At 36.7% G+C, this 24,903-nt stretch overlaps 1 protein-coding gene across 1 annotated transcript in view; it reads left to right on the top strand.

Moving 5' to 3' along the window:
• The window catches only part of TRPC4 (transient receptor potential cation channel subfamily C member 4), a 163,464-nt gene that overhangs the window by 116,153 nt on the left and 22,408 nt on the right, over positions 1–24,903 (top strand). Inside the window, exons 4-5 of the mRNA XM_084537900.1 lie at positions 4,332–4,668; positions 20,651–20,790. Coding sequence (XP_084394026.1) covers positions 4,332–4,668; positions 20,651–20,790 — 477 coding nt within the window. The remainder of the gene's footprint in view (positions 1–4,331; positions 4,669–20,650; positions 20,791–24,903) is intronic.

The following is a 24,903-nucleotide window of genomic DNA, read 5'->3' as shown; positions in this document are numbered from 1 at the left end:
TTTATAAAAACTATTACTTCTAGAAAGTCTTTATATAGTTAACAGTACCACTTATGTTATTATTTCACAATTTCCATTCACAATAGAATATGTATTATAGCAAAATTACAGATCAGATGTAATAAGCAGTGAAAATGAATTTATGCATAATGTATCTACTTGAGTATCATTAGAATCTGGCTCTGCTATTATTTATATCAGACTGTTTTTTGCTGGCACTGTGAATAATTGCTGATGAAGAAGAGAATGAATACCAAAACATTTTTAGACAAGCAGACATTGTGAAGTAGCAAAAGTTGTGCAACTAGGAATAATCATTACAGCAAAATCCCTCACATAATTATAAACTGCTGGAAGCTAGTGGAAGGCATTGTAATGTGAAAATATAAACATGCTGATTGCTAATTATATGGAGACAATGTCAAAGTCAAATAACATAGCACTGAAAGTACAAAAAATACTTTGAATTTTAATGTAATATCTCCAATTAAGGAAGAAAAAATATATTACAGTGAAAATATTTTGGCATAGGCAATGCAGAACTGGCAAATTACTGTCACAGAGTACTCTTAATTTGGCTAGTTATAAAATATTTGTGCAAAACATATTTATTTATTTATTTATTTGTATTTTTTATATATATATATACATTTATTTTTTTTTAGACCCTCAGTTCAGCAGAGGACCTATATCATCCTAGATGTGGTCCAACCCGCTTATAGAGGAAGTATCTTATTGCTTGGAGCATGTCTTTTTTTTTTCCAACCACATCTCTCAGTCCTTTCTAATGGAAGAGCGTGCAATAGTTAGAGTATAAATCTGATGTAAGCTTTTTTTTTTTTTTAATAAGATTTTTTTACTGAATTAATCAAAATGTCAACTGGAATACTCATTCACAATCACTAATAAAATTGACCTATATAACCATATGCAACATATGAGCAATATCTCTGAGACAGCCTATACAGGCAGCATTTACACAGTGGGGCCCAGGAAGATCTTCCAGCTCTCAGTTCCTATATGATGTGCTCAAACACATGAGAACAAAGCGTGGGAACACATCATCTTCCCTTCATTTGCTTGGGAGGAGACATGTCCCCAAGGACAAGAAAGGAGATGCAGTGTTTGGTAACAAGTTCCCCCTCTCTGGGAAGTTGAGAAAAAAGCCAGTAGGTTCAGCACCGACTGCTGCCATCTGGGTGCCTGAACAACTGTTCTCCATTTAAGAATGTGCCACATTCTTCAGCTAATATAGTAAATGTAGTTATCACCACTCAACAACTTTTGCCACACATGGTGACAGTGCCTTCAGCACAAAACATGGAGCCACTAGTCAAATGTGGAAACTAACATGGACATTTTAAAAAATGTTATGCAATTCCATGATAAACAAAGCAGAAAATAACTCTAAAAGAAGTGTCAGCAAGATATTTAGGTTAATTTTCTGGATACCTGAAGACACTTTAGAATAGTTCATAGTGTGTGTATATATATATATATACGCATATATATATATGGCCAATGGAGCTCAGAACCATAACGAAAAGACTGCAGTGAAGAGTTTTGCTGCTTTAGGACATTGTTCACTAACATTGCCAACAGTGTTATTCAATAAAAGTGACAGCATGAAACTAGCTATCTGGATCTCCCAGAAATTGAATATATCATCTGTAGACATTGTGTTGTCAGTTCTATTATAGTCCCTTGCCCACACTACTAGAACTGCTTCCTTACATGTGCAGTTCATAAAGTGCTGACATAGTATTTTATATGCTTGGTCCATACCATCCAATTATTCCCTTTATATTTGTTTTATATTTGTTAATTCATTTAAAGTACATTGCCAATGGTAGTCAGCCTAACTCTAGCCACAGAAAATGTATAATATAAGTTAGTTTTCCCTTATTGTCAGAGGATCTGAGCGCTGCGTAAATTGTCATGTCACTCTGGTAACAATCATGAGTTACCATAGAATCAAGAATACTATGAGAGATAATTTACTGAAAAAAATAGAATTATATGGATATTAGGAAGCAGCAAATTTTTTTTATGTCTGCTCAGAAGTGTTGCAATTATACCTCCTTTCCTTTATTAACACTGGATATTTTGCATTATAACCGGTATAGAAGTTAGGACTAAGCAGCTACTGCCAACAGTGTACAGCATCTTCCTGATGGTGTTGTCGACAGCCATCTTTCTCTTCATGACAAGAGATACTTCTGCATCAATTCTGGTCTACACTGTCTCAGAGCAGCCCAGTACTTGGTGGACATAGGAAAAAAAAAAAAATAATAATAATAATAATAATAATGTCAAGGAGTATGCCCCCTGCATCCACCACTATCCTTTGAGGTAAACACTGGAAGTTGTTCCTTCACTTGGGTACCCAAAATAATGAGGGTGGCCTAAAGATCTTGAGAAGGGGACAGAGGCAAGACTAAGGAACTACTTTTAGAAGGTGAGAGGATTTGTATTAGGGATACATTACAAAGAAGGTGAAGAAGGGGAAATGAACATGGATCTGACACACTTGGAAGGAAGAGAGAGTAAGGAAAATACTGTACTCAGGAATTAATCCAAAAGTCATATTATTTTCACTAGTCAAGCAAAGCAAGAATTTGTGTCTACCCAAGCAAGTTGAGGTGAGATTTTTTGTAGGGAGACCCCCATTAAAAAGTTGGCAACACATAACTTAGAAACTGTCAGTTCTGATTATATGCAGTATTATTCTAGGCATTTGTATCTTGAAATAAACACCTTGAAACCTTGTGAATGCATTTTTCCCAACAGAAGAGAACACTCTGTTATTCTTTTTTAAGGCTATTTTCAAGATGGTTATGGTTTGAGTAGATTATCTTTCACAACAGGCAGTTTCAGTACTGGTGTCTGGTAGGCAAATATGTCTCTACTAAGGACACTGGCATTTCATTAACATATACCAGGTCTTAATTTGGCTCACATTAACATTACTGACAAGATCCAGACATATATAGAAAGATGCATGCTGACTCTCATTTCATTCCAGTCTAAATAACATTTTCTCCTAGTAGGATTCCCAATAATTTCAGAAACTCTTTAAGTTGCCTATTACTCATCAAAAAGAACTTGGCTTCTCTGGTTACAAGTGTTGCCAAAATCATGTAAAATTCAAAACTAGGTGCATTTAAGTAGGACTCAAATATAAAAATATATTGTGTAAATTAACATTTTTATTATTTAATAAGATAAAGAATTTCCTACATAGCTTTATTAAGTCTTCTGATTTAATCCAATATATGTATGTATGTATGTATGCATGCATGTAAGGTAAGAAGGAAAAAGATTCTTTTGCTAATTTTATTTTAAAATAGAAAATAAAAAGTAAAAGAATACAAATGGTTCTCTTTGGTGCATATGTTGCTTTTATTCTATATTTCTTATGTCAAGTCTAGCATGCTACTACTGTATGTCCCCTTTTAAAAAAGAAAGCATTAGGGAAAATAGGAACTAGTGATCAAATAAAAATATGACATAAAAGGCTTGAGTATACTTATAGAGAAAAAATAGCTGAAACAAAATATTTACTGATAGATTTATTTTTGTTGAAAATAAATTTTAAGAATCATATTTTAGAAACTGAAACTATATCATAGAGAATAGACAGACCATAAAATAATGTACAAAATAGGAATATAGCCTGACAAGGTTTAGTGAAGCACTGGGGAATGCTAGTGCTTAGTTCATATTGTGCAAGCATTGTGTAATATATATGTAGGAACTTTGTCTAGTATAAAAGTATGTAAACTTGATTCTTAAAGAATTAGCAGGGAACATACTGAGAATAGTTAATTTTTGGCTGTTGAATTCAGTTTTTCTGTTTACAGATCTTATTTGTGCTTTGGTAAGAAATATCATGCTTTTCATTTTCATAGTGTCTTTCACCTGGTGTTCTAACTATTTTCCACAAGTTTTGTTATTTAAATAATGGAAGCAATCTTTGTAAACATGTTTTTGAATTTGAAATCAGGTTTTGAAGTATCTGTGGTTTACAGTTCTTTCGCTCCCTGTGTACTATAACATGGGGAAGTCCAGCTTTACTGTGAAAAGTGAATCTTGGGAGGATATGGGGTTCTAGCATATTTTTTACATTGAAGGAAGGGAAGGCTGACCCAGCCCTGCCTTGCTGTTATTATCACCATGAATGGGCATGCGAAGGCTGTGGATTTTTTTTTTTTTTTTTTAATCTCCATCCAGAAGTTAAATATTGTAACATGGAATTAACTTGTAGAATGGAATGAACTTCATAATGATAATAGAGAAATAACTGTCTCCCTTTCTTCTTCTCTCTGCAGTTTGTTGCCCAACCTAACTGCCAGCAGCTGCTTGCATCCCGCTGGTATGATGAGTTCCCTGGATGGAGGAGGCGACACTGGGCTGTGAAGATGTTGACATGCGTTGTGATAGGACTTCTTTTCCCCGTCTTCTCTGTGTGCTACCTGATAGCTCCCAAAAGCCCATTAGGGCTATTCATCAGAAAGCCATTTATCAAATTTATCTGCCATACTGCATCCTACTTGACTTTTCTGTTCCTGCTACTGCTTGCTTCTCAACACATCGACAGGCCAGATGTGAGGTTGCAGGGACCACCACCAACCATCGTCGAGTGGATGATATTACCGTGGGTCCTGGGTAAATGTATTACTAAAGAAAAATACAGTGAAAAGTGTTTTGAAATCTGTTTGTTTTTTTTTTTTTTTTTTTTTTTTCCAATAATTTCTGATGCAGGAAGATATGGTGGAGAGTTCTGTTATGAATTATTGATATATGAGAACAGGCAAATGGTACATCTGCTCCAGTATTTAGTGGGATTAGTGTACAATTTGGAAAGTGTTTAAAAATCCAAAGTGTACCCACCCAGTAGTGTCTGACATACTACAGGAAGGGAAAAGATTAAGCAGTATGTGATTAAGTGGAGGCCTGAAAAAGAAATTGTGATAATATTTTTCATATCTATCTTCTCCTTTTCTCTGGGGCAGAAATTGCTCCAATTCCTCTCATTCCTTTATTCCTTTCTAATATCCTTTCCTTTTTTTTTTTTTTTTTTTTTTCCCTTCACTAGTCTAGCTTTTAAAAAGGGGTTTCTTTACCACTGAAATATTTTTCATGTATTAGAACAAGGTACAGTGCTAATTATGGTGTTATCACGGATCTTTGTTACCTATGAAAGTAACAAATACTTAATGTCACAGACCCACCTGTAGTAAATAGTGCTGAACAGCATTTTCAATCGACTATTTTAATTAAAATATCCATACAGAGTAATTTTTCTGTGCCAAAACACTGATGAGAACTTGTCACACAACTTCAAGCAAAACATATTCTCACCAGAAGGCATAAGAAAATCTGCTAGGATTTTTTCAAAAGAGGGAAAAGATTAACCTTCTGTCTTGATAGTTCAAAATAAAATTTCAGTTTGGTTTTATTGAAAGGCTATTTTGTATAGGCCATGTCAGCTTTAAATGACTGCCTGTGTGATTGCTCTGTCCTATAAAATCACATTATCTTTGGTCTTCCCTGTACTTGCCTTTCTTCCCTGCTAGATGTTACCTCTCTTGGCATGCTCTGTTTCTTGTTTCAATCAATATAAGTTGATTCCTAACCACATCAGGCCAAATATACCTGGTCTTGACTGAAAAGAAATTGTAGAAGGAAGGACTTAGAGGCTTTAACTGCAAGGATTTAAGTTTAATATTTTCATATCATCACCACATAGACAAATTCATGCACAAACTCTCTGAAATGTTTTGGTGTGCTTTCGTTACACTTACCTCTTCCAGAGCCTCCCATTAAGACGCTGCTTCTCTTCAGTTTTGCAACTTTTCCTAGGCTTTTTTTAGAGCAACAAAATCAACAAGGCTTTTGGCATCATTGCTGATATAATTTACAATGTAATATTGAATTTATAATGCACTAATTGGCAGTGTCTGACACACAGAAGGAGAATGAGTCAGTAGATTTTCCTCTATATGTTCCTTAGTAGAGCACTTGGCCACTACTACATAAAGCATGAGGCAGAGGTACATACTTTGTTCACTTAATCAAACAAGCAAGCATGACCAAAAACATGTTCACACTATTTGGGAAGTTCTCAGAAGGAACTACTGTCTGTGGTTTTCAACATGATAGCACAGCATAACATAATCCTCACCACTCACCACCAGTCTTCACTGTAAGGTGTATTTTCCATTGCATGAGTAAATATTGTTGCAGCATGTGACAAATATGTCTTTTTTTTTTTTTTTAAAGAAATTAATGTCAGATAAAATCTGATGCTTTCTATTCACATATATATATATAAACTGTGGTCCAGTCATCTTTTAGTAAATGAAATTACTTATTTTGTTAAGTTCTTATCAATAACCTTAGGTTAGTTTCCAGGACAAAATTTAATCTGATAGCTAATCTCTTCACAGTATACTGGTATGCAATATCCTTAAAGAGTATATAAAACACTCCTGAATTGCATGAGTTATCCTATCTCAAAGGTGCAAAGATATATCTTTGCATTTACGGATGTAGATGAAAAATGTTGAAGTCTGAGATGAAACTAATATAACACAAGGGTTATAGCTTTACTCTGAAACTGGGAACATGACCAAGTAAACCCTTTTCCCAAATTAAGGTTATTCTGGAACAAATACAGCATGTCAAAACTATTAACATTTTAAACAATATAACTCTTTGTTTGTCTTTCTTTCCATTAAAATAGTTCTGCATGTAATTTACATTTTAATAGCTGTATTTTATATACCTCTATAAAAATGAAGAGAGGAAGAGAGGTTCTGCTTTCCAGCTTCTCTTCCAAATGAATTTCAGCATTCATATATTTCAGAATTTAAGAGGTTTCGGGATTGTCCATAGTGAACTTAGCTCTCCAACAAACAAACAGTAATTAGCATTTACCTACTACTTCGCAATAGAAGACTGAATGTGCATAATTAGCACATATTAAAAGTGTCACTAGAGTAGGAGGTTCAGAGGAAAAAACCTGTATTGGGCTACATTTCCATGGAGACTATCAATTTTACATTTAAAAAGTCTCTTAAGGAAACTTCTGCATTAATTTTGTCTTTTACATGATTAGATGATTACACAAGAGATTACACAAGGTGATTATCCATGGAACAATAAGTCAGTATAACAAGGCTGATGTTATAGCTTTAAGAAAGAGTTGTGGAAAGCTCTGCAGGTAAGAAAAGTTGGAATCTCCTGTCCTTACATATAGGAAAATATTAAGTAGGCTTTTGTCAGTAAGGACAATTATATTTTTTTCTTCTTATCAGCTGTTAATTCAAATTTCCCAAGCATGCAAGATGCTTCACGTTACAGAAATATAGGACCAGCTTCTACACTTGAAAATCTGTCACCACTGGAGAAAGAGAAAAAGAGAAAAAAGAAAAAAAGGAACAGCAAACCCCTATTGTTAAAAAAGTGAGGAAGAACATTAACTTGCATAATCAAATTTCCTTTCCAATTCCTGACTTGCCTTGGATCATGCAAGAAGGCAACTCTTAGTTGATGAGAAGCTGGTAATGTGCACTTGCAGCCCAGAAAGCCAGCCATATCCTGGGCTGCATCAGAAGTAGCACAGTCTGCAGGGCAAAAGAAGTGATTCTTCCCCTCCGCTCTGCTCTTGTGAGACCCCACCTGGAGCACTGCATTCAGTTCCGGGGCCCGCAGCACAAGAAGGACATGGAATTATTAGAACAAGTCCAGAGGAGGACCATGAAGATGAGGACGATCAGAGGGCTGGAATACCTCTCCTATGAAGACAGGCTGAGGGAGTTGGGGTTGTTCAGCTTGTAGAAGGAAAGGCTCCAGGGAGAACCTACAGCGGCCTTCCAGTACCGAAGGGGGGTGACAGGAAAGCTGGGGAGGGACTCTTTGTGACTCTTTGTCAGGGAGTGTACTGATAGGACAAGGGACAATAGCTTTAAACTAAAAGAAAGTAGATTTAGAACACTATCTTTTTTTTTTTTTTTTTTTTTTTTTTTTTTTTTTTTTTTGCTTTGTTTGTTTGTTTTTCTGTCAGGGATTTATGCAGATTATTAGAATGTGTGAATCTACAGAGAATATTCAGGAACTGTGCAAACTGCAAACATTCATGGTCAACAAACTGCTATGGGGAATATACACTCTTGCCAGTACTGAACAAAATGAACATCCATACTGACAGTCTGGATGAAGGGATCATAGAGGTGGCATGTAAACTACACATCATATTCTAAATTTGGTAGGAAAAAATATGTGTAAAAAAAATATGAAACAGTACAAATTGACATGGTCTGGGGAGCAGATAAAAGGGATAATACAGCCAGTAAGATGAAACAGTACATAACCAATAGTGACAAGTAAAGTGTAGTGGAGGAAAATAATACCAAAAAAAGCCGGAACACAATTTCAGTCACAAAGAAGGATAATGCACATAATGACCACTCAAGGCCTCTTAATCCAAACCACTGCTCAACACAGGCTACCTACAAAGATATATCAGTTGCTCAGGCCCTTGTCTAGTCAAAACTTGAAATTTCTCTGGGGATGTATATTCTACCACCTATTTCAGCAACCAATGCCTACATTTAGCCACTGGTGATTTTTTTTACAGGTATCAATGGGAATATCCCATGCCACAGCTTGCAACTTACCTTTTTTCCTTTCAATATGCACCTCTAAGACAGGTCTTTTTTCCAATTATTCATAAGCAGCATTTTCATTAGTGGATGACAGCATTAATATCCTCCTATTAGTGTCCTCTTCTCCAGGCTGAACAAATCCAACTCCCTCAGCCTTTCCTTGTACATCACGTTTTTCAGCCTGCAATCAGTTTGATGGCCTTCTACTAGGTTCAGCTCAGTCACATAACATCTTTTTCTTGGGGTATCCCAAAACTGGATCCACTAATGAAGTCATTTATTTAAACATCCAGAGAGTCAGTTGTCACTAGTGCCTGAATCTTATTGTAGCAGGACCTTTTACTTAGTTCCTTGGAGATTTACCACATTTCAAATATTTGAGCTATATAGATGATTTCATTTTATTTTTTGGTTGTTGGTGGTGTTTGTTGATATGTGTGTTTGTGTGTGCAAGATTTAGCTTAGAATTGTCTTGCCATTTCCAAAACTGAGGCCAAAGAGATACATCTTGTTTTGATTATGATTATAAAGTCAGAAGACTTTTTGTTTGGGAAAACAGTTTAATTGGGTCTGTAAATTCCACCTAAGCATAGGTAGCTTTTATGTATTTTTTTCTGTTTTAGTAAAACTCTATCCTAGATTTGAAAAGCTTTTGGGAGTATGTCTTCCATCTACAATGGAGCTACAGCCTGTTTTTTGGTTACTGAATACCATCCATAGTGTCACAATCAGCCATAATCAGTGGCTCTTAGTCACAGTAGTGGAGATGTGGTATCTGGATCAGGATATCCCTGAACTTAGGAAACCTGGAAGTTAGTAGAGACTTTACCTTACCCTGTCTTCAAATCCTTTCCCTAAACATCCAGAAACAATCACAGCTGAATGGGGGTTTAGGCTATATGGAGCAGTTCTCTATCTTTACTGTCCCTTTTCAACATTTAAATAGAGTACAGAAAATAACGGACTTTGTTTCCTTAAAACTGAGTGTTCAATTAGCATTCACTTTTATTAGTTATGGAAAATTTCCCTCCCACAGGCAATATCTGTAAATGAAGATTCTGCTTGTACATGATAATATAATCATATATAGAAAAGTATTCAAGTATAGACAAGTATTCAATGCAATCAAATGTTTTCTTGAAATTTGCTGATGGAAACAGGTTTTGACAGTATCCTGAGATCATCTTCAGGCCTCAGGCTTGTTTTCAGTGTAGTACCACTGTACTTGGTCCTCTAAAATTCAAATATTTCACATTTAGACATTATAATCATATAGCTTAAGGATCACAGAATCAGAGTCATAAAATGGTTTGGCTTGGAAAGGATGTTTAAAGGTCATCTAGTTCCAATACCTCTGCCATGGGCAGGGATACCTTCCATGAGATCAGGATGTTTACCTGATCAGGATAAAGATCTTTACTTGATCAGGATAAAGCAGCGTGTGTGTGTGAAGCCTAGCTTTGATGACGGTGCTTCCTAGTAGATACCCTAGTAAGGAGGCTAAAAACACTAAGCTTGTCACTGAAGTTGTGGGTTGTTTGTTTTTTTGTTGTTGTTTATTCATTTGTTTGGATTTAGCTTCTTTAGCTCCCTCTTCTTCAGTTTCCCTTTGTCCCCATTTTTATCAGGAAGGTGAATGTTTCTCCCCTCTCTCCCCTTATGCCTTCCCTAGTACTCTTCTGAGAAAGAGGTTCCATCTTCCCTTATGCTGAGAAAAGGCAAGTTTCCTGTTCCCTGAGAAATAATTTTACCTATAAAGCTGCAATGTCAAATGTTGACAACAATGTTGGATATAGTTTCAGCATTTCAGGAAAGGAAGGTGCTCTAAACTCTGAAACTCAGTCTCATGTGGACATTTAGATGAAGGTGTGAGATAGGACGCTAAGTGCTGGTGAGATACAAGACTCACTACTCTTTCCACTTCTTGTTATTCCTTCAATGTGTCATAACTGTCCACATAACCTGTGGATCTCAGCTCAACATTTGAAACTCAAAATGAGCATAAAATGGAATTTATGGGGAATTTAGGTGCCCTGCATGGTGAATTCTACATTCAGTACTGTGTACTTAAATTAAGCATTGAAGCACCAACTATTTCAATGACTAGACTCTTTCATAAGATTTCATTCTCAGATATGAAATTTGGATCCTCATTATCAAGAACTTCAAATCCTTACGTGCCTGTTAATAGTGTAGAAGCAGATGAGTAGTTTCAGATATCCCTAAATATCCACTTCTGGCCTTAGCTGCACGTTTAATGCTGTGCTGCACTGTTCAGAGCTCCAAGAGCTTTTAAGCGATACTACAAAAGACTTTCTGTGCTATACATTCATTTATTCTTCCTCCAGGTCTTGCATCTTTTTGTGGATTTAAGACTTGCACACACTTGAAAAATGTTTTTGTTTGCTTGTTTGTTTTGTTTTGTTTTTCTACTGACTGCATAATATCTTTATTATATTATTCTAGCAACACCAAGAAAATGCAATTAATGCTGGGAGCAATAAAGAATATATAGATGTTTGTAGATACAACAGTTTAATGGGTATTAGACTGCATGACCCTACTTCTAGAATATATATATATTTATAAATTAATGCTTTCTTTGGAAATAATGTATCAGCTTTGCTCTTTACCCTTTCCACAATATTTTTTGTGAAAGTAAGAAAATAATTTCTATATTAAATCAACTTCAGCCAATGGCTGCCACGAAGTTTCAATGAAACCATGGAGATTAAAGGATAATGAGTAAAACTTTGCATGCTCCACTCCTCATGTAAATTTGTAGAGCCTAATAGAGATGTGCAAGCACTAAATGAGGATATACTTTTTCTTTAAAGGTATTTACAGATCCCTGTGCAAAAGTACCTGAGAGAATGGACCGATACTTTGGATAGGTAAATTTCTATCTACAACATTACTGTAGACCTGAGTTCAAACAGAAATGTACAGAATTTCTGTACTGTACCTCCACATTTATATCTGTCCATAGTCCCTTACTCCAAACTCAGGCAATTAGCAAGTCTTGTCATTATGAATTAGGAGATTAAATCAGAGTAAACATAAAGAAAGCAACTCAGGTGCCTACAAAGATGAAACTGTTACCAATTTTGAAGTCTTTGAGAATTGGATATACTTACTGAGAGGTTGTACCTCTGATAAATACCCTACAGGAAACCTGTACCTTTTTTTTGAAAATGCATGGGATGGCCAGTTTGGATATGCATCTAAACTAACACCAGACACTTCTGTTTAAGCACACAATCCATTCCAAAAATACTGTCTTTCATGCTTCTCCAGATTATGACAACTACATTGTCACTGTATACAGTCCACTGATATGAAAAAATTAGGTACACAGAAAGGAAATGTTAATCCAGGATTTACAATTATTTTCACGTACACTACAGGAAGAGGATCTTAAATACTTTTTTCTTTTCTTTTCTTTTCTTTTCTTTTCTTTTCTTTTCTTTTCTTTTCTTTTCTTTTCTTTTCTTTTCTTTTCTTTTCTTTTCTTTTCTTTTCTTTTCTTTTCTTTTCTTTTCTTTTCCTTTCTTTTCCTTTCTTTTCCTTTCTTTTCTTTTCTTTTCTTTTCTTTTCTCTTTTCTTTTCTTTTCTTTTCTTTTCTTTTCTTTTCTTTTCTTTTCTTTTCTTTTCTTTTCTTTTCTTTTCTTTTCTTTTCTTTTCTTTTCTTTTCCTTTCTTTTCCTTTCTTTTCTTTTCCTTTCTTTTCCTTTCTTTTCTTTTCTTTTCTTTTCTTTTCTTTTCTTTTCTTTTCTTTTCTTTTCTTTTCTTTTCTTTTCCTTTCTTTTCTTTTCTTTTCTTTTTTCTTTTCTTTTTTCTTGTAAAACCTGTTTTTTTTGGAGGTGTAAAAACAGGACAAAGAAAGGATCAATAAAGTTAAGATAGACATACTAAGTAAAATCTCCTTTAATCTTCCACTATGAAAATGAACGACAATTCATTTGCATTGCACAACATTTTGAAAAGGAAATTAAAAAGATTAAAAAAAAAAAAAAAAAGTATGCTAAGTACATATATTTTCTTTTATCACTTATGAGAGTACTGCAAAATTCAGACTTCTTGTTAATTAAAATACTGGGTCAATGGAACAGCTATCCCAGTTATATGGACACCTTGCTGCATAAGTACTTAAGCAACTGAATAATCTGATAGTTGGTGAAATATTAAGCCTTAAATATTTGAGGGTCTGTTTGACGCTGATTGTCCAGACTGTTTGCATTTGCCAGTCCATAGTGGGTGAAACACATATATACATACTTCACAATGTTCCTAGACCATTTTCATTTGTAACTGATCAGTGTTTCTTGGAAATTGTAATTTTCTTTGAACATGAGAGTAAATATACCGCTGATTTATAATCAGCACTGAATAGTTTCAGCTCTGATATAGTACATTTCATCCAGAAAGTTTGAATCCTTCATAATCTTCATATTTTCCTTTATATTCTCCCTATACTCTTGAGACATTATCAAACTAGTCTTCACTGTTCATGCAGGGGAAGGAATTAAGCTGAATTGTACAACAGGAAAGCCAGGACAGAGAGTGAACTGAGGTTAGATATTAAGTATTCTCAGTGTTGAGTTGTGTGCTCAGATAATTCCCAGATTCAGATCACTTAAGTGTCATTGTCTTGAGAAAAAATCTGGAACAACAATGCCTCTAGCTATGTCATTCCCAGCCTCTTGCCTGACCTGACACAGGACACAGACACTGCACAGTTGTTCCCCTCACAAACATCCATTTCCCTATTCCTAGGAGAAAGCAGAAAACTTGGTTTTAATTTTGTGTATATTCCTTTGAATAGCTGTATTTTACTTTAAAAAAAGAAATAAAAAAAAAAAATCCCATAGATTGGGAACCCATGAATTACAACAGAATGTCTCACAGTTCTTCTCACAACCTTCATACCTCTTCAACAGAGATCAGATATCAGACCAGATGTAAAACAGAAGAGAGATTTCAAGCCTTATTGATGCTCATTTAATTCCTTGGAACAAACTCTCCTCAGTTCACAGAGTTTAAATCATTAGCAACTTGTCTCATTTCTTGTACCTGTGAAAAACTTGAGTGCATTGCAGAGCAAAGTTGAGTATGTCAGTTAAGTGGTTTCACAGTCCAGTGAAAATACATTCTTCGAGAAACATACTGAAAGGTTGTTGTTGAACTTGGCATGTAGAGACTGATCCTGAGGAGCCTCCTGCTTCCCATCACTAAATGGTAAGGAACAAAAATAGAAAAGAAAAACAAATCTTTTTTTCAGGAAAGGTAATGCCAAAATTAGATAGGAATCCATTGATTCCTTCCATTGACTGAATGCATCAGTCAAGTTGGACTTCAGTCAAATGGTTGCAAATTGATCAGCTTGCATGTGTAATAACTCACAGTGCTTTACACAGTCTGTCCTAGGCCTCATGTGGGGTGTGGGGTTCTTGCCCTGACTTTAAGTTTATTTAATTCCATTAAAACTATGGGATGTTTAATCACATTTGTTTCTATCATTTCATCCTGTTTCCAAATATCCATGTTGCTATTTCTCTTTTACTACTCTAGCTTTTAATTTATAAATGATGGTAATAAATGCTTGAAAGTATCACCTTCAACATTTTGATTTATTCCTCAATTAATGAGGTGGAATAGCTGCATAATATTGGTTATTTCCTTTTAAGTGGAAATAAATGATAAAAGCAGAATGATGGGGAATGGACAGGTGAGGCTGTAAGAGACAGGTGTGAAATAAAGATTACATGAAGAGTGTACAGGGTCTGGCTGGGATGTTAACTTTCCCTGCAGCAGCCCATAGAGTGCTGTGCTCTGCACTTGTAGATAGAACAGCAGTGGTATCACACCAGTGTTGTGTCTACTGCTGAGCAGTGCTGGCACAGCATCAGGACTTTCTCTAACCCTCCTAGGGGGTGGGCAAAAAAGTGAGAAATGAAACATCACCAGGGCAACTGACCTATACCAACCAAACAGATATTGCATACCATATGATGTCACACTCAGCAATAAAAGGTGGAAACAGGAAGAAGAGGGGAGGGGTGGGCTCTCATTGTGAAAAATGTCGGTCCTTCTCCCGATCACTGGCTACGTGCGTTGAGGCCCTGCTTCAACGACGTGGTCAAGCATCGCTCATTTGTGGGAAGTAGAGAGTAATTTCTTTCCTCTGCACTTCCACATAGCCTTTATTTGATTTGTTTTGTTTTTCCCCCTCCCTTTTCCCCTTTCCTTTTTTTTTTCTTCAGTTAAATTGTTTAGTTAATAATAATCTTTCCTTAATTATTATTTTTTCCCCTTTAATTAAATTATCATTATCTCAACCCGTGAGTTGTTCTTTACTTTACTTCCTCCCCTCCTCATCTAAGGTGGGGAAGTGAGAGAGCAGTTTTGGTGTTTAGCTGCCTAGCACAGTAAAACCACCACAAGAGAAAGGGTTGGAAGAAGAGAATTGGAGCAAAGAGACAATCAGGATAAAGCCAAGTTTATCCAGCTACCACAGTGAAATCTGATTTGTGTGGAATTATTTCAACTAAATACAAGCACCTGGAAGTTAGACATCTGTTTTAATTCAAGCTAATCCTCCACAGCTACTTTTTCAGTCAATTCAGCCACCTGCAGATGACAGGATCTTGGAGATGATTCTTTCCTGCCAGAGAGACAAAGGGAGCTTTGGGCAATTAACTTGTTCCCAATCTAACCGTCTAAAAGTGTTCACTTGTACATCTACCCCTTATATTTGGCTGGTTCCTCTTAGCACCCCCTGTACCAGGGTACAAGGAGAGGATGCACTCCTCTGTTGTATTGAGATATCCTTTTTTTGTTGTCACACATGTGGCTCTACCATTACGTGATAGCATTGCTGCTTTTACACAATAATAATTCTGCAATGCCTGGACCCTAGATCTCTTTCCTACCTGTAAGAATGCACACATCAGACAGTCTTGTCTCTGTATCTCTTCATCTCTTATGTCAGGTCATATTTTGGAATTGCCTAAAAGACTCGTTAGATAATAATGTCAGGTTGTGTCCAGCTACCCATAAGTCCACCAAGTAGAAAAGGGAAGTGTGTACAACGTCACAGAAATAATACTGCTTTGATCTCTGGGTGTTTTTGTTGTTGCTGCTGTTGTTGTTTTGTTTGTTTTTGTTTTGTCTTGTTTTGTTTTGTTTTTAACACATCTATTTATGTATTTATTTATATGTTTAACTGATTCTCCCAATGAATGTAAAAAAACAAAGTTGACAAAATGTGTCAGACACTGTGGAGAGAACTGGCTGATGTCTTCTCTCTGATGACTTTTCTTGCGAAAGTCTACAACAGGATTTCAAAACCTCTGGATATGTGACTGCAAATTAATCCTAAACTGCACAGCTTGGAATCTCTGAGGTTCCTTGCCCAGAATAGCTCCATCATGTAAGCTTATCAGGCCTTCAAGAAGTCTTCAGAATGCAGAAAGGCTATCAAACTTCAGAGTACACTTTCTCAGGCACACCTGGGAGGACTTACAGGATGCTAGAAATTCTAGTTCTCCCCTCATTCACTGATTGAGCACCTCTCAGGGCACCTAGGTATAGAGATCTGGTACCTCCAAAGACAGAACTTGGCTTTCATGTTGTGATTACCATGGAGTTATGGACTTATACGATCCACCTTAGGAGGTTCTACTTTCCAAGATTTCTCTTCAAAGAAAGCATAAGCATTAGGTATCTGGCATGTCTGAGAAATGCTACTACACATGTATGGATAGCATGTGTGTCACAAATTTATAATCAATTTACCTGGAATATCCATCTCAAGCCTAGTCAGCTGACACCCAAAGCAGTGTTAAAAACAGAAAACTACCACAAATAGGTAGAGTCATCTGTCTCCAAATCGCATTGTAGCATCATGGGCCCTGAAGTCAGGGCTGGAATGTCCCAGGCTCTGAACTTCAAGACATGGAAACTGCTCAAAAACAGTAAAATTTTTCAAAAATGATGGAAATAAATGAAATCTTTGAAATGCTCTTAATCATACCTTTCAGTAATTCTTGCATTACGGGTAGACTGCGAGCATGGGATTCATCCAACTAGATGTAGACATCTGCAGTGCAGTGTCTGTGTCTAAGCCAATCCCCAGAATCAACTCTCTCTCTCCATTGATTTTAAAGGGAAAATAGGGTGGTTACTTCAGGTGGAGCTGTTTGTACTGTAGAAAATTAAAGCTAGGTAAGAAAAATCTCCTCCTCAAACACAACGCTCCATGATCTATCCACTGAATTTTTTGTGTCAGCTGCTGTATGGAAAATAAAAAAATAAAATAAAATAAAAATATCACTTAATTATCACTTAATAGAGAAATAGAGTCATCCTAGCTTCAAGTTCTCTTGGGTCCTATAAAATCTTAGTAACTGTACTTATTTGAGGAAAATGCACTTAGATTTTGGCTGGCAAGAAAGATTAAACTATCATATCTCCCACATAGCCAAAAATAATGTAGGATTTCCAGTTTCTAAAATCATTTGATTTAAAGGAACAAGCCCTACATCAGGATAAACATAAAAGTAGTCTTGAACCAAGAAAAAAAAAAAAAAAAAAGAGTGAATCACCAATATTATAATGTCAAACTATACTCCGAGCTTTTTAACTGACAAAGGACTTCAACATTACTGATAGTTTGGGTTAATTGTGTTTCTCATTCTAAATGACAAAAAAAAATATAACAGGAATATACTTTATTTCACTAGGATTCTTTAATTGTTCAGTATTTCTCTGCTAATATCAAATTTACAATTACATTTCATTTTCTGAAGCCAAGGAAATTGTTGGACTGAGTCTGAATTTCACTTACAAAACTGATCAAATGCAGAAGTATTAGTCAGCATTTCTTTTTCAGTCTGTACATAATTCTATTATATTTCAGTCGGTGCTGTCAGAGTATGTGATGCTGAGCAACAGTCTTACAGAGAACAGCCCTGTTACATTTGTGAAAGTTCATGTTTTTGTCCGAGTATGAATCATAGTATATCTCAGCAGAAGACTTTAAGGAATCTACAGCCTTTAGAATCATAGGATCACAGAATCATAGAATCACAGAATGGTTTGGATTGGAATGGACATTAAAGACCAACTAGTTTCACCACTCCCTGCCATGGGCAGGGACACCTCCCACCAGATCAGGTTGCTCAAAGCCCCATCCAGCCTGGCCTTGATTACTTCCAGGGATGGGGCATCCACAGCTTCTTTGTTCCAGTGCCTCACCACTCTCATAGTAAATAATTTCCTCCTAACATTTAACATAAATCTACCTTCTTTTAGTTTAAATCTATCCCCCCCGCTCTTCCCCCTGTCCTATCACTATCATGTAAAAAGTTGCTCTCCATTTTTTATTAGCTCCTTTTAAGTACTGAAAGGCTACAGTGAGGTCTCCTTGGAGACTTCTCCAGGTTGAACATCAGCTCTCTCAATCTTTCTTTGCAGAAGAGGTGCCCCTCTGATCATCTCTGTGGCCCTCCTCCGGGTTTGCTCTAATAGATCATATCCTTCTTGTGCTGGGGGCCCCAGACCTGGATGCAGTACTCCAAATGGGGCCTCATGAGGGCAAAATAGAAGCATGCTTCCTCTAAGCCTTCATCTTACTGATTACCCCTACGCTCTGTTTTTAAAGCATGTTTTAAAAGGATTGTTTAACTGTGATGAATTAGAAAAGAGCATATTTAGTTCTATGAATGTGCGCTTCAATTTCTGTGAAGTTTTTTTTTTTTTTTTTGGGGGGGAGGGGAGGGGTGCAGGAGGAAGGGAGATTTTCTGTCAATGTAACTGTCTACTTTCTGACTCACAGGAGTCATCCTAGTGTCAAGATCACTTAATTAAAAAGGGCAAGAAACTGTTCTCTAACACTAAGGCTTAGGGACTATACCTGTATTATACAGCCTTTGGCTCCAGATCTCTTCTGAGCCCCCCCTCAGACTCCTGTGGCACAATGGTTAATTTTATACACTCTTCTGCAGTTTGAGCAGGAGCAATTCAGAGCAGTGTCTGAAATGTGAGGCATATGCTGCAGCCCACAAAACCACTGCTTTTATGACATGATGATGCTCAAAATATTGTGCCTAAAACATACCAAAAGACTGTGCAGAGATATTTGCAAGTACATGGACTATATGCTGAATGTTAGAGGGGATTGTGGAGCAAATTGGGAGCCAGACCTTCTGGCTCATATTGTGTGACAGGAGTGAGCAGCTCTTTGAAAGGAAGATGTCTAAATCTTTGCCCAGGCTGAAAGTGGCAGGCATTTAGGAGCCCACCTGGTAGCCCTGTGATGGTGCTTGTGCAACAGCAGCAATGGACACTGTTAGTGGACACTGATACCTGCCATGTAATAATGTTCAACTCTTTTCCCACTACGAATCATTACCTTGGATGAAGCATTAAAATAAATGTTAGCTTCTTATCAGTGTTATATTTTATGTATTAGTTTTATCTGATCAATTAAAGTAGAGTTGCAATCAGCCTGTCTAGGCTGATGTAGATATTAAATTGGCATGTCCCTGTCCACATGTTCCCACTATGGTCCTTTCTCAGAATGTGTTCCTACAGATCTGCAGATAGAAATAGTGATGTTGGTGTATCTGAAAAGGAACTCTATGAGTATAAAATTTGCTGGATCTATTAGATGATTTAGGTACTCTGAAGTTCCTGATAGCATGCAGGAACAAGACAGGAAGGTGTGGCTGAGATCAGAAGGGGCAAAGCTGTGAGGAAGTTTTCCTTTCAAAAGCAATCAGGAGACAGAATGACTTCAGACAAAACACTACAAAATTAAATTGTACTTGTCACACCTACTCCACTCCTCTAACTCTCTTTACCATTGTAGTCAACTAGAAGACCACTGAAACAAAATGTTGAGTTTCAAGGTAAATTAAGCCCTGACTACAGTGATGCAGGACTCTGAAAATCCATGTATGAAATCTGTTCAACATTTTTTAAAGGAACTTATGATAAGCAGCTGGAGGAAAGCCATGATAAAGTAACTGTATCTCAACATCCATATGTTTTAGATTGTCCTCTTAGCTGTAAATGTTGTCCTCTTAATGAGCACACAAGTATGAAAATCCTTTCAGCAAAGAATTTACTATGGAACATGTAGAAGCTCTACCGAGACTGGTAACCAAAAAGCTTTGTAGATAATAATATGAAGTATGCATATAAAGATTACATTGTTTTTTATATATTTTATCATTCTGTATTATAAAATAATGTGGAGTATCCTCTTCAGACATTTTATTTTAATGTTTACAGTACTAAAGTCTCCATACAGTTGTCTCTGGAGCTGTTAAATTGAGGTTATGTCAGACAACTCGCAAAATGTCCCACTGGGATTGAATATTTCTGTGTCACATTGTGTCCAGAGCAATGCATACTTTGCACACCTGAAAAAAACTTCTATTCCTTCCAGTCCCAAAGGCAAGCACCAACAAAAAAAATATTCCACTGAAGACAGTGGTCTTTCCTATGGGAAAGGCAGACTTTAGTTTAGCATTGACAGCAATAATGAAATCCTCTCACCATGTTTGTTCCAATTGAAACAAAATAATGAGCTGGGTTGGTTCCTGCAGTCATACAGTTTACAGTTAGAGTTACATTGCAGCAGATACTGAGGATAAAGTTGGCAATAATAATTGCTTTGGAGACCCTTTTTATACTTATTAGGTTATAAGGGAGAAGGAGATTTAAGAAAACCAAATAAATTGTCCTCGTATAAGCAGGTGATTTTTTGTTTGCCTGACAATTCCAAAAATATTAATTGAAAGATAAAATTTCACGTGACTAGACATGTAATTTAGAGCAGTCATCCACTTTTCTTTTGTAATTATTGTAGGGAAGCTCAATCCAATGTGAGATAAGTGTCTAGGATACTCACAGACTTTTTTATTATTATTATTTAGTATTCATGCTTAATGAATTATGTTCTGTTTACAGGCTTTATCTGGGGTGAAATTAAACAGATGTGGGATGGTGGACTGCAGGACTACATTCACGATTGGTGGAACCTCATGGATTTTGTAATGAACTCCTTGTACTTAGCAACAATCTCTTTGAAAATTGTTGCATTTTCAAAGGTAACTTTTATTTATTTATTTATTTTAATTTTAGCAAAATATTTAAGTTAACTGAGACTGGACCTGTTCAGACTTTCTTTTGTATTTGATGGTTCTCAGGTCTAATAATGTAAGAGATGTTAGATTTGCTCACTGAATCTTCTGCAACTATGACAAGAAGCTAGGCCAGAATAAGAGCAAACAAAAGATTACAAATTATTATTTTTTCTGTATTTGGACCAGACAATCTCTCTCTCTTGTTCTGAATACTCATGCTATGATATTCTTGGAAAAGGCAAATCGTTCCTAATACTTACACTGCTTGCACAATGTTATGTTTTGTGTTAGTCACTGCCTAGTTTCCAGTAGGAAATTACAGCCCCTAAGAAAATGTTACCCTCTATGCTAAACTTCAGGGCAGGACTGCATGAAAAATATTTACTCAAAATTAGGGGAGGGGGGAGAGGAGAGGGGAAAGCTAAAGAGTAAGATTTTAATTTTGTTTTGAAAATTCATGGTAAGTGCAACTTGATTAAAAAGTAAAACTGAATGGGATTGGTTGGATAAGAGGTTGGATATTTTCTCACCTGTTTCAAAGGCTTTTTATTACCAGTGTCTGAAATGTCTTCCAGCAAAGTAGTTCTTTGCAAAACCACAGAACATGTTGCATTTTCTGTATATTCAATGTGAATTTATAATATATAATAAAATCCTTGTAAAAATGAAATATTTACATCACAAAATGGCCTCAAATGCAAGGAAACCACTTTTGAAAGCATTTCTTAGTATCTGTCTTAAACTCCTTGTCATACCCAAGATAACAAAGCCTTTTTTACTGGCCACTCTTGCAGCATTGCATTTCAGCTCTTTCAGGTTTCCTGACACCAGCTACTTCATATGTATGAAAGGAGTGTCTCTCCTCTGCCAAGACTTTTTTTTTTTTTTTTTTTTTTTTTTTTTTCTGGAAAGAGCTAAAAAGCTATCAAATAGTCAGTTACAGCTCCCCGTCCCCCCAAACTGTTGCTGCTCCCATTGCAGCCCTGACATAAGCAAAGAGTGATATAGGAATAATTTATATAACCTGATGACTATCCACAAGGGTCAACATCAGCTGATGAGCGACAGGGATGAGTAAAGACTTGATCAATTGACACAACAGCCTCCCCCATCACAGAATGTTTCTGATTGCAAACACTTGGAAATCTTCTCATTAAAATATATTTGGAACTGTTGCCTGAAAGAGCAAGAGGCTCAAAGATGTGGGGAGAGCTGTAATATAAAGGTGATGAAATACTGATCATAGCTAATGAAAGCCTCATCATAAAGTGACTGGAAAATAAATAGTCATTTCACCTTCCCAGGTAACAACGCAAGCAATTCATTGAAAATGCATGTTTCCAAAGCATTGGAGATGGCCAATTATTCACTTTAGAATGATATTAATTACAAGACATTACAATCCTTTCATCTCCCAGACAGTTTCGTCTCATGGCAATCAGATTCCAAGGTGACAGTATCAGTGTTAATGTGCATCCATTACTCTCCAAATCAGTGCTTGCATGTCAATCATAAACAACACGGTTCATAAAGCACTATTTTTGGCTCTGCAGCTTTTTTTTTTTTTTTTTTTTACTGCATGTGCAATATTGCACCCAAATACTTTTTCTGTTCTTCTTTAGAAGAGCCTCAGTTTTGGTAGACAATTGAAACACAGTGTGCAAACAATGAGCAGAGTAATGCAAGAGTAACTTACTGCCCCAGCCATGCTTCAAATAGCTACAACAGAGTTCTCCAGCTCTGAGCAGGGGTTTTGAAGGTAACTGGTACATTTTGGTACAAAACTTTCATTTTCATTTCCTAAACCTTGGAACACACATTTTTCAAAAATACAGCTTTTCTGTATTTTTTTAATCAAATCTATAAGCAAGTTTTTAGATGTATTTTACCTTTCTGTGAGTCACTGTAGCAGCTCAAGCCACCTAAGAAACCATTTTTAACTAAAACCTTTGAATATAAGGATGAGAACACCCTCATATCTCCTTTGTGATAGATGTTCCCAGAGACAAACTTACTGTTTGTGGCCCATTCTCTGACTGACATACTAGATAAGAAGATGGTTATTATTAACAGCAGCTGATGGGATAGTGTAAAACATACCAAAGAGTATAATATCAGGATGAGGGAACTGCTAAGACAACTCAAAGTTATCTGCTTCACTGTCAGCATTTAAATAAAATGACTATATTTCATAATTTTCAAAGGGCTATGCTTTTTGTCTCTGATTGTATATCAGTGTGAGAGATTTTTAAATTATCCACTGAAAATGCTCTCTCCTCGATAAATAGCATGTGACTATAAATAGTGCACTGTCACATGTTTTATATGAGTACAAGATGACTGATTTTAAGCAACACATCTGTTTTGATCAAGGGTTATAAATATAAACAGAAGCTGTTGAGCTCTAAGAAAAATGGATGCTTTCATGTTTTTGGAGGATTATTTATTTTGTACTGATAGGTCAAATGATGTGCAATGGTAAGTCATGTGCAGACACCACTTGTTCTACCTTAAATATTTACCGGGCTTGAGCATTGGATGCAGTGCTTTTTTCCAACTGTACTAGAGACAGCATGCAAATTCATATTACTGATTATGTGAGTCTCAGCTGCTGACATGAAAATCTAGTAGGAAAACATGTTCCTATTCAAGGCAAAACTCTGAAAAGTAACTGAAAATAAATTATTTGTCTCTATATTTATTATCTTAATGATCACCATGTCAGATCCATTCTGCTTAGTAAGAAATAAGATGATATTTCTCTACTGTGACAAGTTCTGCAGAAGCTGACAGTTTTTCTTCTCCCTTTGCACTGTAAAATGGTTTTGATTGATGTTTCACTGGTTTCAAAGACCAAATGTTCATCTAAATGAATATTAACCCCCAAGAAAAATTATTGACTCCATTCCTGAGTGTAATTAATATTTTAAAGATCTTTGCTAGCCCCCTCCCCACTTCCTGACTCTTTCTACTTTTAATTCCAACTTCCCTACTCTGAAACACAGCAAAATGAATGTAAAGATTGAGGCACATATTTTAAATAGCAAGAGTTCACATGCATATATGGCCTTTGGAAAAGGATTTAATGTTTTTGTGTTTGTTTGTTTTTATTATTATTTTTTAATTTTATTATTATTATTTTGTTGTAGTAGTGATTTGTTGTTGTTTTTTCTGCAGTGGATAAAGTTATTTAAACTTTCTTTTTGGTAACAGAGTCAAGGTGTGGTGGTTTCACTCAGCTGGGCAGGTGAGCTCTACCACAACCATTCTATCACTCCCTCTCCTCAAAGGGAAAGGGGGAGAAAATACAATAAAGAAGGCTCAAAGGTCGAGGTAAGGACAGGGAGATCACAACAATCATAATCACAAGCAAGATAGACTTATTAAAGGGAGATTAATAAAATTTATTGCCTATTGCTAGCAAGCCAGAACAGTGAGAAATGAAGAAAACAAGCTAAAACACCTTCCCCCACCCACCCACCCTCTTCCACATCTTCCCAGAGTGGCACAGGGCAACAGGGAATGGGAGCTGTGGTCAGTCCCTGATGCTTCATCTCCGCCACTCCTTCATGGTCACTCTCTGCCCCTGCTCCACGTGGGGTCCCTCCCATGGGATGCCATCCTTCCTGAACTGAACCTGCAGGGGCTGCCCACAGGCAGCAGCTCTTCAGGAACTTCACCCACATGGCTCCATACCATGGAGTCCATCCCCTAGAAGCAAACTGCTCCAGCACGGGTCCCCAACAGGTGGGTTGCAGCTGCCCCCAGACCCCCTGCTCCTGTGTGGACTCCTCTCCACGGGCTGCAGCTCCGGCCTGGGGCTCTCCATGGGCCGCAGCCTCCTCCAGGCCACATCCACCTGCTCCACAGGGGGCTCCTCCACGGGCTGCAGCGTGGAGATCTGCTCCATGTGGGACTCATGGGCTGCAGGGGGACAGCCTGTTCCACCAGGGGCCTCTCCACAGGCCTCAGGGGATCTTCTGCTCCTGCCATCCTTCTGCACTGACCTTGGGGTCTGCAGGGCTGGTTCTCGCTCCTCACTCTCACAGCTGCTGTTGCATAGCATTTTCTTTTCTG

Source organism: Aythya ferina (assembly GCF_964211825.1).
Source record: "Aythya ferina genome assembly, chromosome: 1".
In the NCBI taxonomy this organism is placed as follows: Eukaryota; Metazoa; Chordata; class Aves; order Anseriformes; family Anatidae; genus Aythya; species Aythya ferina.
This window is presented reverse-complemented; position numbering and strand designations above follow the sequence as displayed.